General features: G+C 39.8%; 1 protein-coding gene across 3 annotated transcripts in view; it reads left to right on the top strand.

Moving 5' to 3' along the window:
* The first annotated feature begins 1,312 nt into the window (after positions 1-1,312).
* Positions 1,313-19,686, top strand: part of TESPA1 (thymocyte expressed, positive selection associated 1) — a 35,514-nt gene continuing 17,140 nt past the window's right edge. Inside the window, exons 1-9 of one of the 3 annotated variants that reach the window (XM_063672814.1) lie at positions 1,313-1,415; positions 1,687-1,837; positions 4,488-4,659; positions 10,245-10,452; positions 11,332-11,374; positions 16,952-17,001; positions 17,606-17,659; positions 18,418-18,454; positions 18,698-18,796. In XM_063672814.1, the coding sequence (XP_063528884.1) occupies positions 10,290-10,452; positions 11,332-11,374; positions 16,952-17,001; positions 17,606-17,659; positions 18,418-18,454; positions 18,698-18,796 (446 nt within the window). In that variant the 5' untranslated portion in view covers positions 1,313-1,415; positions 1,687-1,837; positions 4,488-4,659; positions 10,245-10,289. Of the gene's footprint in view, positions 1,416-1,659; positions 1,838-4,487; positions 4,660-10,244; positions 10,453-11,331; positions 11,375-16,951; positions 17,002-17,605; positions 17,660-18,417; positions 18,455-18,697; positions 18,797-19,686 lie in introns of those variants that run through there. The other 2 variants (XM_054444283.2, XM_054444284.1) reach the window with 2 other exon arrangements.

Here is a 19,686-nt window from a genome sequence, read left to right as displayed (position 1 = left end):
TTGATGCCAGAGCCTCACTCTAAAGCCTGCTCTCCTAACCATCAAACTATCAATGTTAGCAAAATGTTGACATTTGGGCCAGGACAATTATTCCTTGTACTGAACATTCCCATCCCTTCAAAAGTACTTATCATCATTGGCCCTCAGGTACTAAATACCAGTATCAGCTTCCCATTTCTTTGAAAATTAAATCTCCCTCACATATTTCCAAACTCCCTACCAAAGTTATATTCTCCATATCCCAAACATATTGAAAAACAACTGTTAAGGAAAACATTGAATTCTAGAAACTTAGGATTTAAAAGAGTTGTTAAGTTTCCATTAGTTCAGTTTTTACAGTTAATTTGTACGGAAAAGAATAGTAAATAAAGAGAATTAGGGCATGTTGGATTTAGCATTTTACTTGTTGACTGTGAAGCTAATTCTCAGAGAAGCACATATTTAGCATCTACTATGTCCTCAGAAAATATGTTAGATATTTTCATGCCTATGTAAAAGGAATAGCGTGGGAGAAGGGTTGAGTGAGAAACAGAGAGAATTGTTATTTTCCTCACATTATACTCGAAGAAAATAATGTCTTGAGAACTTAATTTGCCAAGCAAGAATTTTATTTAGGATTATTTCTACCATATTATAGCTATACTATGGACACTCAATGGAGTTGTCCCATTGATGATTGGAAATGGAATTTAGAAACATGGTAAAAAAAAAATCTAACTATACCTATAGCCAAAAAATCAGAAAGAAGGTAATGAACTTGTGAAAATCAGTCACAATTAACACATTAGAGGAGTGCCTTGTAGAATAAATATTGTGATATATATTCAGAAATAAATGATTTAAAGAAGGAAACAGTAGAATCAGGAGAGAGAGAGAAAGAAGATATCCAAAATGCAGCAGCATCCTACAGAGAGGAAAGTGTGTTAGGAGATACTGGAGAAGTGAGGAGGGATAGTTAGCAGTGCTGGATGCCCCCGGTGGGTGAAAGTGATTGAGGGCTGGGAGAAACTTTTAGAGTTCAACAAGCCTTCTCCAAACTGAAAACCAATAAACTGAAGACATCTTCAGGGTGTAACTGATTTTAAAAGTTCAGCTTTGAAAACGTTGGGGAAAGCAGTCATTTATTACAAAAACGAAAACTTTGAAGTGGTTTGAACATAAAAACAAAGTTAAGAAACTAACAGAAAAAAAAAAGTAGGCAGTATTCAAAAACAAGCTTCAGGGGAATTTACCAGAGTATGAAAATTATCAACACGGAGCGACTGGCTCAGAGCCCTCTCAAGTGTGTGATAGGGCTGGAAACATCTTCTCTGAGATAAACGCCAGATCATTTATGAAAGAGAGCTTTCCCATTTTCAGACAGCTCTCCTGAGGACAGAAGGATTTATCTGCAGCAGTGGAATTCTAGTTATATGGTAGGAAGACTCCTGCATACATCTCTTTAAATGGACTGTACCTTTGCCTGAATAGGAAAAGATCTCCTGTTTTTCTGGAAAGACAGAGGCAGCTCTGGGGCAGGAAGGTCTTCCTAGTTGTGAGCACCTTGTCTACGGATGGTTTGTCCTTCGCTCATTCTCCTGAGCCGGAGCAAAGGATGTGGCTGGGCCAGGAGGCGGGGACTGCATCTACATGTGTGGATGTGTGTGTGTGTGGTGTGTGCTCATTTCCGCTTCCCCTTTTGAGCAGGCAACAGCAGTTGAATGAGTTCAGGGAGAAAGGCATAATCTACAACATGATACTTTCTCACTTGCTTCACCTCTGTGCCCACACCTGTGAAGGCCTTGGCCCAGCTTCGACAACTGCTTTGCCTCAAACTCAGCTTTCTACCAGCGGACAGGTAAGCACAGCCTTTATCTCAGTTTCAAGGCTGTACTGATTTAGGGTGATGCTAGGAGAAAGAAGGAAACATGTCAGAGAAAAATCAGGCTGTCAAGTCAAGGGAAAATCAAGAGAAAATCTCCCACCACTCTTACTTCAACCTTAAAAGCATCCATCATTATGCCTAGGAGAATGATGCTGGGTGCCCCTTTGCTTTCGTTTGTTTGTTTTCTCTTTATTATCAGAGAGGTAATCTTTCTAGATTCTCAAAACTTGGGTCTCTTTGATGACTTGAATAACTATTTTAGGAATTTTTTTTACCTTTCTCACCTGCAAAGTTCCTCTCTGTTTCTTGCTGAACTCATTGTTGCTGCAATTTCCATCTGATTATAACATTGAAAAGTTCTCAAGGAAGAAGTTTCCCAGTTTCATTTCAGGCCCTACTCTAGTGTCCATACCTCCAACCATTGAGAGTACCTGGCTGAAATCAGCTTTGCTTTCTGTGGGTATGACCTCTTTCTTCAGAAGCTGTAGAAGAAACTTGTTGAGAGAAACTGCAGCAAGATATATTGAGGTCAGCTATGAGGGAGGATGTACACGCTTGAGTGAGGCAAGGTCAAATTCGCTGGGAGGCTCAAGATAGATGGATAGCTACCATCAGGACCAGATTTCAGGGTTCACATCTCAAAGACAGATAGATGGATGTGTTGCCCTCTCAGTGACCTACATAATATTGGGGGCTTCATGCTCCTCCAACACCCCTTGCCCCAGTGGTAGCAGGCAGAGCATGTCACCACCTACATGAGTTTTGGGGTAGATGGAGGAGTGGAAAGATCCTCCACCCTGGGGTTTTCCCATGCCCCTTCTGTGCCACTAAGCTCACCAGTGGGTGGAAGAAAAAGGGTGGGTCCCCAGGGCGGGGCAAGGACAAGAGAAGAGAGTTCCACAGAAGTGATTTGACAAGACTGTGAGCATTTACAGGAGATATCCAGGGAAGTACTAGTGACTCTGTATACCACAAATGGTCCTGAGTAGAGAGGTAAGGAGACTTTCTAGATGTTGCAGGGCAGTACCTAGGATGGGAGGTTGGAGGTAGGAACCTTCAACTTGTGTGTCCAAATATCAGACTCAATAGTTGTTCAGCTGAGTGATTAGATATAAAGATCTCGTATGATTCTCTTGCAGCATGAAGTGTTAGTAGGAAGAAGGGAAGTCAGGTTTATTGTCTGTCTCTATTTAGACTATCATCAGAAATAACAAGCTGAAGATATAGCAGGAGGGATAGAAAGCAATCTAACATCTGAGTTATTCGCATGCACCCCAGGGTGTTTAGAATCCATTTACAGCCACGCTACCAACATGTTCTCTTAACTCTTGGGTTTTTTGAAAATTAAGATGGAACCCTGAGATTCAGCATTATGTAGTGAACATGAAGGCCCAACCGTCATTTTCAGTTCAATGTTTGATTTGGATTCTAGTAGAGAATTAAATGGAGGTCTCATCTCAGCCAATACCGTGACTTACAAGATTCCTTCTGGGCTACGGTGAGGGGAAAAGATCACACATTTATTTCCACCTGCAAACTGGTAACTGTTCTCTTTTCCACCTAAGGGACAGGACCAAAGTGGATATTCCAGTACCCACAGTACTGTGTGCCTTACCACACCCAGGCCTGATGCAGAATGGCCTAAACACAGATTTTAGATTGAGAAAAGAGTTCAGTCAAGTAAGTAGAGGGACGAGGAGAAGAGAGTGTGTAGATATTGAAAAAGAAAAGCGGGAAAGAAGAAAAATGAGTATATGCAGGACAGAGCTTATTACCAAGGAAATAAAACTGAAGAATTAAAGATACGAATTCACAGAGCTAACACAATGGTTGAGAAATCTGCTCATTCTTTGTACTTTCCGTTGATGAAACCTTCTATAAATAAGCTCAGATAAACTGCTGTGTCTTATTCTTGATGTCTTTATTGCCCATTCAAATAAAGATATTTGATGTCTCCCTATATTGAGAACATGGTATTAATTTTTTTTCCAAATCCACAACTTTAATATTTCTTGTAGCAATTATACAAGCCTTTCTTAAAATTCATATCCTGAAAGTGGAAGTAAGGAAGAAAGGGAAGGAGAGGAAAAAGGTCTTAGATGGTCTTCTTTCAGTATTTATTCAGCTACGCTTATTTGTGGGAGAAAGAGTATGAAAAGGGAGGGGAATAGGAGTTCTATTGACTAATGGGCATTTTTTTCTTTCCATTATTTACCAAGTAACATCTCCCCTTTTCCCTGAACAGATTGAACTGCTCCTTAGACAATAGAAGTCTCAGAATGCTCAAATATTATACTCAGGGAAATTCTTGTTCTGATGATCTTCCAACCTGAGTGACATGGAAGAGGGTTAGGAGCTAGAAGACAGTTCTATGAAGGAATGTGAGAATTTGTTGCAGATTGGGGTATATCAAATGGGGGACAATCCACCTGGGTTCAGGTAGAGTTTGTCCAGTTAATGAATAGAGAAATGTCAGCTACTCTGGGATTTCCCGCAGCTCTGTGATGGTAATGATGTATATCTTGGCTGTGGATGCAGAAGGTCTTATGGGCCACATCATGGAAACCCCATTTCCTTCTTCTCTCCTCCCACACTGGTTCTCACTCTCAGTCTCAACTCACAGGCACTGCTTGGGGCATAGGTACAAAACGGACAGAAGAGAAGAGAGGTCTGTCTCATACATGTCCCCCAGAGCACTAAAGACAAACCTGGGACTGGGCCTTGGAGACCAAGTGTGGCAGGAGGAAGGCTGTATGATATAAAGGAAGAAAGCATGCATCTGGAACTCAGAACTTGTGAGTTTGGTTCCCATTTAAAACCACTAATATTCTTTGTGACTCCAGGCAAGCCTGCTTCTCTCTCTCTCTCTCTCTTTCTCCCTCCTTTCTCTCTCTCTTCAGTTTCCTCAACTACAAAATGAGTGACCAGGATTAGATAATCTCTCTGGTCCCTTTGGGAATTAGGTAAGAAAGATTTTTCTTTTTTCTTTTTTTTTTTTTTTAAATATATTATACTTTAAGTTCTAGGGTACATGCACACAACGTGCAGGTTTGTTACGTATGTACACATGTGCCATGTTGGTGTGCTGCACCCGTTAACTCGTCAGTTACATTAGGTATATCTCCTAATGCTATCCCTCCCCCCTCCCCCCACCCCAGGACAGGCCCCAGGAAACAAAGACTTTTCATTGCTTACTTTTTATCTCTGCTTAACACAGATTTAAAAAATCTTTTTCACCATCTTGATTTTATACTGTCAACTGCACCCTGCATTCACACCTTCTTCCTTCCTTTTTTCCTTCCTTATTCCTCAAGATGTTTCAACTTTAGTGAACATCTTAGACTGAGGGGAGATTCATAATCATAATCATATCTATCACTTATTAAGCACCACCTTTATACATCAGGGACTTAATATATATTACCTGATTACAACTGCCAATCACCCAACTAGTTTGTCACAGTATCTATTTTGCACATGAAGAAAATTAGGTATAGGCTAGGTGTGGTGGCTCACACCTATAATCCCAGCACTTTGGGAGGCCAAGGTGGGAAGATCGCTTGAGACCAGGTGTTCAAGACCAGCCTGAGTAACACAGCAGGACAAAAGAAAAAGAAAAAGAAAAAGAAACTTAGGTATAGAAGAAAAGGTAGTGTTACCAAGGACAAATATGCAGAGAGTAGACAGAACTATCATTCCAAATTAGGCTTACTCTGATTCCAAGGCCCAAACTCTTTCTACAGTTTTCCTTTTCTTTAATTTCTAAATAACACTCTGAACTTTAAAGAAAAAGAAGCATTGGTCATCCTTACTGAGCCCCTTGAAAATTTCCCCATGGTGAAGTATCTGTAAGCACAGCTGATATTGTCAGGTGCAAATTGGTAGGCTAATAGTTGCTAAAATATTAAAATATGTCTAATAATGATAATTATCCACTTTCCCAAGCCCTCTGAGTGCCCATGACCAGCCCAGCTATCCCAGCTCTTTCCTCAAGACTCCCCAGACAGGCCCCAGAAATTCAAGGCCCCATCAGCCATGTACTGGGTGGGGCCCCACCACAGGGCTGTGATGGTATCAGCTCTCATTGCTCTGTGGTGCCCCAAACCATTACGAAATATTCCGAATGCCACAACAACCTGAAAGTAATGTGGAATTCCAGGCAGATTCTCTCCTCCCAACTAGAAGTTAGGTGGGCCCTTGCCAAAAAAACCACTCTGTAAGCCTGAGGAAGGTTAAACTGCTTCATAATCACCTAGCTGGAGTCAGAAAAGTTCAAGCAGTGTTGAGAGTCAATGAGTAGCACCTGACTGACTCCCTGTATAAGTTCCTGTATGGCCTTCCCGTTCAGGCTGACCACTTTCCTGGATCCAGTGTGAAGGCCGCATGTGCAGGAGCTCCATATGTTGGTGTTAATTTGAAAGGGAATTTGGTATATGGGAAGTAACTCCAGAGACCACTGAAGCATTTCCCATTTTTTAATGGGGAAAACTGTATAAATGCACTTTCTTTTATGGGTACTATTCTTATGCATATTTCAAACTCACCTAAATAAATTAATAAACATTGGTACTGGAAGTAAATGTACACAACACTGAGTCCAGCCAATCCCTTTCCTAGAGGATTAAACAGAAACTGTAATAAAAAAGCCTAACTGATATGCCATAAGTCAATTAATTGGACAAGTCAGAAAAATGTCCAAGTTTTCTGATTTCTAGTCAGTTTTCTTTTCACTTCACCAAACTCCATTGTATTATCAGTGTACGTTTTTGAATGACTTATTTGGAGGAAACATCTCCATGTCTTTGTCTCTATTACAAGGGGCCCCAAGACCTACAAAGCTGCTATCTTGACATCCGTGTGCACTCATTTTTTAATTCTGTCTAACACTCTCATGGCTGATGTGCTTGTCTGATAATCATTTGCCGCTTCCTGCAGATTTCCACAAAAAAAAAAAAAAAAAAAAAACGACGGTTTCTTATCTCCCAGCAGTACAGCTTCCTCCTATTACCACTAACCAGACACTACCATTTCTTCTTGCCTCTTGATGTTGCTGTACTTATAGTATTCCCATATAACACTCCATGGACAGGTCTCTACAACTCAAGTGTTGCTGAGATTGGGAAAAAAATTATCTGTGCAATTTCCCAGTCCTCTATCCTGTGTGCTAGAGTTGTGAAGATTAGCTTAGATCTACCTTGTGTCTTTTCTTCAAGACTTGAGATCACTATTACTTTTTCAAGTAGAAAAATTATTACATTCTCACCCAAATTGCCAGGAAAATGTCTGTCATTCTCAGTGAACACTTACCTGTCTGGTCTTTTTATTGTCATACCTACAATTGCCATTTGTTTGTAAGGCGTTCTTTGGAATTATTAAGCATTAAGGATTCTGTCTTCATAGGCATTTTCCTTTAGGAATTAACATTAAGTAAAACTTCTGTACATAGGACATAGAGACAGGCAGTAGATAGGGATTAGTCAAGAAAATGCAATTTTTGTTCTCAGTTGTAGGAACTTCTAGGATAAAAACAAGTCTTAGAATAACCATCTCTCTTTTCTCCAACTTTCAACCCACAACATTTTTACATGCTTAGTAAGCACATAGTTACCAGCTTATTGTTACTGTTTTGAAGTTGATCTCCCTGCATGTGTCTCTGACGACTCTGAAAGGCACTGGGCTCCTATGAGGAAAGGTCACCTTCTAAACATTCACTCATTTAGACAATGAGTATTCATTAAGTGGTTACAATGTGTTAGATTCTGTTTTAGGCATTCGAAACACAGCAGTAAATGACCCAAAATTTCTGTGCTCTTGGAGCTTGTATTCTAATCAGAAGAGTAAACAATAAATGGGGTAAATAAATAAAATGTAAAGTATGTTAGTGATAATACCTAAGAAGAAAAAAATCAAGCAGAGAAAGAGCTCAGTGAAAGTGATTAAGGTAGGCTGTGGAAGCCAGGCATGGCTCCATGGAGGAGGTTGGTTAAGACCTGGACACTGCAGGGTGAGTGTGGCAAAGACTGAGGAAGATGAAAAGAAGGAGGGAAAGAATTTGAGAAAACCGAGGTTAAAAAAAGAGGTAAGTATTTTCAGGGGATGCAGAGGAAATTAGCCTATATTATTGCGATATATTTTTGAAGATGTGGGAGGAATGTGAAATAGATTCATATCACAGAGGATGTTGAAACCCCCCACCTCCATTTCAATTAGTGAGATTCTGGAATTGTGCTAGGCAGTATAGGGGTTCGACTGTAAAACAGCACATCCAGAAGTTTGTAGTACTAGATGCATCAATATTAGGGCTGTAATGTTTTCATTGACAAACTGAGATCAAATAAAAGGATGAAATGTTCCAAGGTTATACCATTTGAAGTGGCAGAATAAAGTATGGAATCCAGATATTCCTCCCTTCCTCCCTCCCTCCTTCTTTTCCTCCTTCTCTGCCTGCCCTCCTGCCCTTCTGCATTCCTGCCCTCCTGGCTTCCTGGCTTCCTGCCTTCCTTTTGAGTTCTACTACCAAAAATGTTCTGTGAGCTGAAGATTCCCAGTGATTTAGGGGAGGTCCATTTCCTTCGGGAATTAAAAACAATAGGCAAGTCAGCCTTTGTGATTTTCTTCTCTGGGTTTTGGAACCAATCTATTAAATATTTTGGATCACAGGACTAGGTAAACAAACTGATAAGGCTTTTTAGATTCTTGTCCTAAGGTCATTCTAGTGGCAGTTGCATTAAATGCTCTGAAAACTCTAAATACCGGGGTAAGTCTTTCAAGTCAGTAAGTTTGAAAGCTTCAAACATCACGATTTAATGGACATTATCTCCTCACGACAGCTCTGACCAAAGAATAGCAAGTCATCTCTGCTACTCCTCTTTGAGGCTTCTTTATGACACAAACTTAATTCAATGATTTAATTTTCTCTAAAAGGCACAGGCAGTAGACAAAGAGCCAGGTGCCCGGGGTTAAAGAGCAAAGTCTCATAGTGCTAACTACCGTCTCACTTGGAAGAAAAATATGTCTTGGACTGGACCTCAAGTGAAGGAATTTAGATCAGACAACAGTAATTATGTATTAGTTTTTCCTAGGTATGTTTTGTCTGTAACAAGCAGAGGCATTAAAAACAATTTTATTGCCCTAGGAATGCATTTTATGTTCAGGATGTTCTTTTCAAAAAAGCTATTTTAACGCTTATATTGTTGGATGCCTCACTAATGGTTTTAAGTGTTGGAGGAACAGAAGTCTCTGTAAACTGGTAGTCTTTTTATTTTATTTTATTTCATTTATTTTATTTTATTTTATTTTATTCCAACAGTTAAAAGTGTAGCTCTTAAGATGGGGTTGTTTATGGCAGCTCGAGGAAATAGGGGGATAAGACCCGGAGAGTTTCAGCCCCACTCCTACTTGCTCAGTGTGGTGGGATGCAAGTGTGGCCAGCGGGGGAGAGGCAGCAGGACAGAGTATGAGCCAATGAATATTACATTAGCCTCAAGCTTTTTTAAGCTCTATTTGGACAATTGAATGATTCTTCCCCTCTGTTCCTCTTTGAATGTGTATCTAGTGCCGTCATTGTGTCTCTTGGAAGAATACATCCATATTTAGTAATGTTTCATGAAATATGAATCTATAGTATTAGTAATTGCATTGATGAGCTGAGGAATAAATTCATAGTTAGGTAGAAGCACAAGTTGACTAATTAGAAAGTCATTATCCTGAAGGTGCTGGCTGCTAATTGCTTAAGGCAGTGTCTCCTTGCTTTTAATCACAGGGTATTTTTTTTTTTTTCTGAAAGAAATCATATGTGGACTCCTAATATATAAAACAGAAACATAAAAAATCAAGACAAAAACTAAACAAACAAAACCCAGAATTCCTATAGTTGGAGTGACATCCTGGTTGTGGGACCTTAGAAAATCTGTTTTACCTTTGAGACCCTAAATTTTTTCATATGTCTTGATGAGGATAAAAAAATGAAGTGAATTTTATAAGTTGTAAACTTAAAGATGTTTTAGCCATAATGGAAGATTCTGGTAGACAACATTCTTAAGGATTAAAGAAAAAATGTTTTCTAATACAGCATTTCAGCTACCCTGAAAAATAGAGATTCTTTAAGTCAGAAGAGTTTTCTTAATGTCCATTAAATCGTGATGTTTGAAGCTTTCAAACTTACTGACTTGAAAGACTTACCCCGGTATTTAGAGTTTTCAGAGCATTCCTGTTTTGCGGGAGAGACAGAAAATGAGCTAGGCATGTCCTCCCTGCTTTTGAATGGTCAGAGAGACCAAGCTCCTTTGGGCAGACACAGGAAAATTCGGGGGGCAACCCTGAGCGTCATGGTGGTTTCTGAGCACATGATGAGGGGGTATCACTGTTTTTCAACTCTTAGGACGGCATTACTGTTACGGGAGGCTCTGAAGTCTGAGCCAGGGCAATGGAGGCCTCTGTGCTGAGCCCCACATCCTGGGAGAAACGGCGGGCCTGGCTCCGTCAGAGCCGTAACTGGCAGACCCAGGTCCTAGAAGAGGAGGCTGCTGCCGCCCTGCAGGATGTCCCAGATCCTGAGCCTTCCAGCCTGGATGACGTTTTCCAAGAAGGTAAGAGACGAACATCAGACAGACATCTATGTTGTCTGGTGGCAAAAGGTGACAGCAGGCCCAGGTCTGCAGAGTGTGAACAGGTTCCTTGTTTAGCCAGGCCCTCAGGGAGGACTGTTTTGACTGGTTTAAATATGTTTAGGAGAAAAGCTAAAGTAATACAAAATATGAATTATGTGAGAAAGAGACAGGCATATGATTAGGAAAAAGGGAAGGGCACATTTTTGCATCATCCTGAGAAGCTTCTGTAAGAACCCGAGGCTGGGGCTCTCTATGAATGCTTTGGGGTGTTTCTATTTTGTCTGTGTAACAAGACCACACCCAAGCTGGATGCCTGGACTCTGGCCACAATGCTGTCACTAACAAGCTGTGTGGCCTTTGGGAAGTCACTCACCTCTCTAAGACTTATTTGTCCAATTGAAGTAGTAGTACCTTCCCTACACTTCTCAGAGCTTCTTTGAGGTTCAAATGAGACCACAGTCATAAGAGTAAAACAAAAATTCTGATGGAAATAAATGCTTCTTTGGTAGGAAGCAAAAAGCACAAAAACAAGATTGTCTTTCTTTTTCTTTTTCTTTTTAAATGAGAAGGATCCACCCTTGTGGGAAAGGAACTCTCAAAAGACAGCAGTGGGCCTGACATCTTGGGCACTTTCCAGATTCTTGGGAGGAAGGGAGAAAAGAAGCAGAGAGAGAGAAGAAATATCTACTATTTTTATATACGGTGTATTCCTCTCATATCTTAAAGAAAAGCTTTATGTAGAAAAAAAGATTCATGACGCAGCTTATGTAAGAATAAACTTGTGGAATGGAATTAGTTGCAGGGAGGAGGTCTGATTTCGTTCAGTTCTCACAGTGATCTAGTGTCTGACTTTTCTAGGGAATCCAATCAATAAAATTGAAGACTGGCTGCAGGATTGCGGGTAAGTGCTGGACAGGCAGTGGGGTGGTATGTGGCTGATGGTTAAATTTGCTAACAGACACAACTCCTGGAAACTCAGAGACAGGAAGATGGATTTGATTTGGGCCTAAAGATTAGAAGTAAGGTTGAGATGGTGGTTGGAGGGGTGTTGCGGGTTTAGGGTGAACTGGTAATCACAATTATGAATCAAGTGCAACTTGGGGCTAAGACTAAATTAGGCACGAGGTCTAGGAATAGAGGTTGGGTTTGAGCTAAAGCTAAGAGTGGATGGGGAATAGTTGGGGTGAGTTCCAGACCCCTACTCCCCTGACTTCCCCCTTTAGATTGGAGTCTTACTTTGTGTAACAAAGGGAATTGGAAACCTGATCATTCTTGCTGAAGAGCAATTCATCTGTGTTATTTATTTCTACTGCAGAGCACAGGAGAAGCTTAGGGTTTATGACAGTCATTCAAAGCAGGGGAGAATTGGAGCAGGCACTTCAAGGCAGTGCATTACCTCTTTCCTCAGAGATACTTTAAATTATGAGACCCCACAGCCCATCAGCCTGTTACCGTTCTTAGGCTCAGTATACCCAGACACAAAAGGAAGAATTCTGTGATCTATTTAGTCTTATGTCTAATAATGAATTCTCAGAATGGACAACTTCTGCCTGCTCCTTATTTTCCCTCCAGGAATGTCTCAAGTTTTATATAGCCTTTAATCTAAACTCATCTATTAATTGGCATAAAGAAACCCATTCTTGCTTATTTGGTAGGAAATAAATAGCACCAAATAATCCAAGGTTGTTTATTTCACCTGTGCCCAAGAAGGCAATGCCAGGAAGGATTTATTTTGTGTTTGTTTTGTTGTTTGAAAAAACTTATTGTTCTCATTGCCCTCATCTTATTCACAATTCATTGATTTCAAAGTCAATTAGAGGACCCAAAAAATACAGGAAGAAAAGAACGGTGGTAATCAGAATGTTTGCAGGTTTGGGTGAGAAGCCTAGGATGAGAACTGTCCTAGGATTTAAAATACTTACCAGATATGTACAGGGGAAACAGTCAACTCAGTTAATGTCCTTATCTCATTAACTACTCTTGAGTCATCAATTCATGTCAGCAATTATTAATTACGCTTTTGCTAACTGTCTGATTATCTGAATAACCTAGAGGGGTGCCAAGTAGTTTAAAATATGCTCATTGACTTAGAACATATTTCATTCTAATTGAAAATAATAAATTCACAGAAATACAAGATAATAAACTCTAGAAATCAACTTTCTTCACTCATGCTCTACAAAGATAAACCCTGAACCAAAATTTATGACAAAAATGTGGTCTAGTTAGTGAAAAGTGTCCAAGATTTGAGCCTAATTCTTGTGCTACTAAGTGGTTAACCAACCATAAGGAAATAACTTAAAATCTGTACACTGTAGACACCTGAGCTATAAAGTGGGACACTTAAAATAATACAGTCTAAGGGTTCTCGTGAGGTTTAAATGAGATGATATATGTGTATGTGCTTTGTGCTTTTAATAGTGAGTGACTGGTGAGTTTTATAAACGAGGAGTTTATACCTACCTATAATTCCACAAAATGTCTGTCTATATCTATCCATCTATCTACATCTGTTTATTTATCAGAAAAAAATACTCCCAGAAAGGATACATATTAACTCTTGGATAGTGATTACCTGGAAGAAGGAAAAGAATTGACTTTAGAAGTAAAATAAGACTTTAGTTATATCTTTAATATTTAATTTTTTATTTTACATTATATATTACTTAATATATTTTTTCTGAAGCAAATATGGCAAAATGTTTACATGTGTGAAAATAGAGTGACTGGTGCAAGGGTATCTGTTACATTTTCATTATGTATCTGTGTTTTGAAAAGGTTTCAAATATTTAAACTTCAAAATGGCCATAAAGAGTTAATCAACATACTTGCATTTGTCTTTGGAAGGGGAATTGTTGGAGTCAGAACATTTTCCAATTTCCTCTGTTTTCTGATTCTAAGTGTGTAATACTTCTTAATTGCATGGAAAAGCTAGAAAAATTAAAGGACGATAATGACAATGATTGATAGTGAGAGTACACTTGACTTTTGGTAATAGATAATGAAGAAGATAGAGGGAAAACGCATTCTAAATATGAGATTCTGAATTACCACAGTATTCCATGCTCCAAGACCACAGAGGAAAGAGGATAAACAAGGAGCCTGCATTTACTGATTATCTGTCCACTCTGCCAGGTGCCCTGAGGGGCACTTTTCAAATTTTGTTCCAAGACCATATAGTTTCCATTTTTCTTTCCAAAGCCAAACATCCTCTGGTAGCAAGAGCATCTTCTTTTCTGACAAGCTCTGCAGAAGAGTCCACCAACATCTCAGGCAATTTAGTGTCAATGTTTCTCAGTGCAATTGAATCTAGCGGCCGACTATTCTGCCACAGGATCTGATCATGCATGTCTTTGCAAACTATGCCTCTCCTTTTTTCTTTCTCCTCCTAAGCTCTCAGGATTTTCTGGGACATGACTGTGTTGCTCATGAATCACCAGAGGTGGGGTTGGGAGCCCAAAAATCATCTGTGTGGGCTTCAGCTTAAATCTCTGCAGGCAGGTAGCTATGGAAACATCTAGAAGAAGCTAAAAATAGCCATATACTTTTTCCCACAATGCAACCCCTCCTCCCTACTATTTGTTTATGAACTGCATATACAGAAAGAGCAATACCTTGGCTCTTTCATTTGAGACTTAAAATGATGCTAAGGAATTTTTCAATGCAAGGGTGGGAAGAGGGGAGCAGCTATAGATCTAGTCCCTGGTCATTGATTTTATGGCCTATCCGATAACCCATGGAAGGCCTGGGACTTGAGTGATGGACATAAAGTCTCAAATCATCGTGCTCGGTGAGAGAGCATCAGTAGCTCCAGGCCCATGTCCACACTGCTGTTGTAGGTTCCACAGAATGCCCCAAGACCCACCAAAGGCTATTCCTCATAAAGAGAATAGAAATACTTGGCAGATTATAACTAAAGAAGAGAAATGTAGGATAAGCACTCAATAAAAATTTGTATCCAATGAATACAAGTGAGTTTTGCTTTGGACAAATCAGAAATTTTATCAGTGACGTTTTAAATGTAAATTGTATTGAAGTTCAGCATACATATCAGTAACATTTTCCTTTTTAATATAAATTATATTGAAGTATAATATACTTACTGAAAAATAAATGAGTATTAAATATGTAGCTGAGGCTAGGCACATGGCTCATGCCTGTAACCCCAGCACTTTGGGAGCCCAAGGCAGGAGGATTGCTTAAGCCCAAGAGTTCAAGACCACCCTGGGCAATGTACCAATACTCCATCTCTACAAGAAAAAAAAAAAGCAAAACAGTTTTTTAAAATTAGCCAGGCATGGCAGCACCTTTAGTCCTAGCTACTCAGGACAGGAGATTGAGGCAGGAGCCTCGCTTGGGCTTAGGAGTTCAAGGCTACAGTGAGCTATTCTCACTGCGCTCCAACCTGGGAGACAGAGTGAGACCCTGTCAACAAATAAATAATAGGCAAATAAATAAATACATAAATAGCTCAATGAATTTTCACAAACGGAATACACCCATGAAACCTAAAGCAGAGCATCGCCAGCATTCCAAACGCCTCCTTTCCGTCCCTTTCGTTCACTATCCTGCCTCCAAGGGTAACAAATCCCCTGACTTGTAACATCATAGATATGTTTGGGATTATTTTGAACTTTATAGAAATAGGGTCATATAACATGTACTGTTTTATGTGTGTTTCTTTTGCTTAGCATTATGTTTATGATGCTTATCCAAGTATTCGCATGCAGCAGTAACTCATTGTTATTATTGTGTAATATTAAGTTGTATAGTTATTATATAATTGTTTAATTTTATAATAAATAGGGACTTGGAGGCTACCATTTTTTGGTTATCATGACTAGTATTTACTTGGGGGAACCTATACAGGCATGTCCATTGGGTACAATCTAGAAATGGAATTGTAGTCTATTTAAATTGTACCTCTAGTACTAGTAGGCCTTAGTAGTGGCACTACTGTGCAGCTACAACACAAGCATTAAATACAGTAGTAAATTGTAATATTCTAGTACTTGACTATATTAGCTATCATGCTGTTTTTAGTAGTAATAGTAAATATTATAGTTACACATGTTTGTAGTATTATACCACAACATATTTTATGCAATTATATATTAGGAAGAGAAAAATATATTTATAGTTCTAGGTGCATTATTAGAGTTACCTATTCTTAACGAGCTTGGCTATTATTTCATATTTTATAATGAACCTTTGATGTAGTATTTTTCATAAGGACATATTAAAATTCAGATTTTGGTAAACATGGTTGATTTTTTTACTACTGAAAGGAGTTACAAGCAAAAGATATATCTATATCTATCTATCTACACACACACACACACATATATATGTGTGTGTGTGTGTAGTGACTTATTTTGTAAAATTTAGGCAGAACTTGACCTACAGATATTTGGTTAGTAAGCCTATTCCCACTGTTACACACGCCGTGAAGTGATACTCCAGTGGCCTGAGAGTAATCTGGATTGCTGGAGACTGATAAAGAGAAAAGCTCCTTTAGGACCAGCACCAGTGGATGCACTTCAGTTTCTCTGCTAACTCACATTACTGACCCTTTTCCCCTCCAACCTCCACTTGAGATTACATTTAAAGCACCATGAACAACTTCCATGTAAAAGCTTTAGGAAAGCAAACTCCACAAAATTCACAACATATCAGTGTTTGAAGCAGACTTAAATGATGATAATATCTAGGGATCCAAATTCTCTTACATAATATTTGAGAACAAAACAGCCACGATGAGCCAGGACTAGAATCTGGATGTGCTGATCGCGTTTCAAAGCTCTGTCACAGATTACTTCACACACCTGTTTTTGGACAGAGAGAATTTCTTGCTTGTTTGTAAAACTGAGCTGTCTCTCACCACCATTTGTGCTGATTTCTGTTTGTTCTTCTGTTGGAGATGGTAAATGTTTGATAAGACCATGTCTGAAAATTTTTAAATATCTCTAACCAGGATACAATTTCTGCTGTTTCCTGAATGACACGATATTCAGCAATAACATGGTTCAGAGAGAAGGAAGGAAGTGTGGGTGGTTAAGGTGATCTAAAAGTTTTAAGAAAACCTAGAAATTTGTATTTGTGATTTGGAAATCATGGCACGCAAACCCCTGCTTCTATGAATGTAATTCTCCAGTTTTGCTTCAATATTCTTTCTTTCCTGTTTTACCTAAAGACCGAAGAATCATTGCTAAGTTGACTTTTGTCCTTTAGTCCTGTGGCCAGGACAACAGAAGCACAATCTAAAATATAGTGCATTCCAGCCCCAGTTTCCCAAATTACTTCTATGAATTTTTCAGACAAGTAACCACTCTGTCTTTGTTTTCTCCAACATAAAAGCAAATTAAATACTACTGACTCTCATTGGAAAAGAATATGAATATGTGTGAGTTTTTCCATGAGAAAGCTCCTTGGAAAATGTAGTAAGTGACTTCAACCTGTAAGACTGTTTTTGGTTTAGATACTCTGAAGAAGGATTTTCTGAGGAAGCAGGACAGTTTATCTACAATGGTGAGTATAGGTTCTGTCCATCTATTTTTCTTCTACCTGGAGAGTGATATACCGGTGCGTGTGTGTATGTGAGTGTTTATGCACATGTACATGCATAGGCATGCAAAAGAGTCCCCGAGTGTTCTTAAACTGGCTGCAAAACACTGTTGGTGGTCACAAGGCTTCAGGAAATCCAGAAGAAAGTGCTGGTTCAGAGCCCACAGGCTCACTAACAGTCATAGGCTATCTTCTGCTAGTGGTTGCTCAGATAACAACCACTGCTATAGGAAAAGAACTTTATAAAATATGTGTTTATATGGGTGTGAGTGCACACCCCCATGTGTTTGCTGTTTGGCAGGGGATTGTGTACATAACTATGTGATATAGGGGAAAGGTTATAGGTGAATGCATGTGATTCTTTCTGAATCAAAAATGAATATGACTTCTGAGGTGATATATGTGCAGTTTGTGGTAATTTGACAAATGTGGGTATCTAGTATAATTATCTGGTTGTGCAAGTCTAGTCTAAGGGCATGTGAAGATGTTCGTGTATGCAGGGGTGTGCGTGTGCATGTGTATATGTTCCATCCTGGTTTTCTGTGACCCTCACCTGATTATTGGACAGGCTTCTGCAGCCATGGGACCAGCTTTGAAGATGACTTGACCCTGGGAGCAGAGGGTAAGTGGCGCAGTTCTCTGAGGTTGGGATGAGAAAACAGGATATACATTGGTTGAATTCAGAATAGGATGGAAGTGCAAAACTTCAAAAAGAAACAGCCCATCCATGGAGTCTTATCTATAGGGAAAGGGCAGTCTCATTATTATCTAATGTAAAATACAGAAGGCATCACATGCCCAGAAACACCTCCTCATCAGCCTGCCATGACTCCTACTGGTTCATCACTGGAACTTTCCTTTGGCCCCTGGGATGATAACATATAAAATTACTATAAAATTTGCTGCCCAGATAGCTTTAAGACTGTTTTCTGTACAGAAACTCCAAACAAGTCTGTGCACTGGGTGTGAAATAGAGACTATACTGCGGGAGGAGAAGGACATCAGTAAAGAATGAAAGCACAGCAACCTACCAGTGTCTCCTGGGACCTGTAAAGACTTGTGTAGGGGGACAGGAACACTAGCCAGGAAGGCCAAGTGACTCTATCCTTTTCAGGACAGAGGGGCTCTTGCCTACACATCAGTCATGGGTCAGAAGTTCAGAGGCTTAAGGCCAGTTACTCTCTGGCATATCTGTCCCTATTCCAGAACTGTGTTAGGTAATCTTGAGGCCCCAAGAAGTGCAGAATTCACGGGGTCCAGCTAGCCTGTCATAGTCACAAAAGGAAACAGAGAAGACTGAGTTTTAAGTTCAGAGGGGCAACACAGGTGATTTTCATTTTTCCTTCTAATTTGCTCTTTGCTTCTCTGTTTCTTGTCCAGCCACACTACTGGCCGCCAATGGCAAACTCTTCTCCAGGTAAGTGTTAGGTTCGGCCAGGGTGAATGATGTCTCCTTTAAGAATCAATGAATTGGGGTAGGTCAAAGAGATTAAAATAAAGAGCTAAAGATTCACATTAGAGAGTGAGACTTTCCAATGAACAACCACTGCATAGACTAAAAGGTACCCTTCAGGGGGTGAATAAGCCCAGCAGGGATTCCTTGAAGCCAGGGTGCAGACTGGAAACAAGATTTGTATGACAACAGCTTTGATCTCTGCAGGAGTTTCCTCGAGACAGCCAGGCCTTGCCAGCTACTTGATCTTGGCTGTAGTTTGGCTTCCAGCAGCATGACTGGGGGGACCAACAAGACTAGTTCAAGGTAGGTACTGAAGTTTGGCAGGGTGGAAGGGTGGAGAAGATGAGAAGCATAGGAGAATGGAACCAAGAGCCATTGCCTGTTTTTTCTGGGATATCTTACTGGAGCTTTTATGCACTTTTACTGCATACTTGAAAAATGTGACCACATTTGTTTCAAGAATTGTGAAAGATGCAGAGGAGTCTTCTCAGAGCTGAATACTATGTGTAAAATACAGGTGTCTCCTCCCACTGAAACTTGTACCCCAGGAGGTATAGTATTGGTACCATCACAGTTCCAAGACTCAGAGTAGGTGCTCAGTAAACAATGTATTGATTAATTGACTAATTTGTTGATTGAATGAAGCAATAAAATATTAATTCATTCAGACAGGCAGACCAGGCAATGACTGTATGGAATTTGAAAAAGATGAAGCAGCACTATTCACAATAGCAAAGACATGGAATCAACTCAAATGCCCATCAGTGATAGACTGGATAAAGAAAATGTGGTTCATATACACGAATACTAGGCAGCCATAAAAAGGAATGCATTCGTGTCCTTTGCAGGGACATGGATAGAGCTGGAAGCCGTTATCCTCAGCAAACTAACACAGGAACAGAAAACCAAACACCACATGTTTTCACGTCTAGGTGGGAGCTGAACAATGAGAACACATGGACACAGGGAGGGGAAAAATACACACTGGGACCTGTCAGGGGATGGGGTGAGAGGAGGGAGACCATTAGGAAAAATAGCTAATGCATGCTGGGCTTAATACCTTGGTGATGGGTTGATAGGTGCAGCAAACCACCCTAGCACACATTTACCTATGTAACAAGCCTGCACTTCCTGCACATGTACCCCAGAACTTAAAATAAAAATAAAAAAAGAAAAGATGAAGCAGACAAATA

This window comes from Pongo pygmaeus, chromosome 10, assembly GCF_028885625.2.
Source record: "Pongo pygmaeus isolate AG05252 chromosome 10, NHGRI_mPonPyg2-v2.0_pri, whole genome shotgun sequence".
Taxonomy (NCBI): Eukaryota; Metazoa; Chordata; class Mammalia; order Primates; family Hominidae; genus Pongo; species Pongo pygmaeus.
The sequence above is the reverse complement of the archived record's forward strand: the minus strand, read 5'-3'. Positions and strand labels throughout refer to the sequence as shown.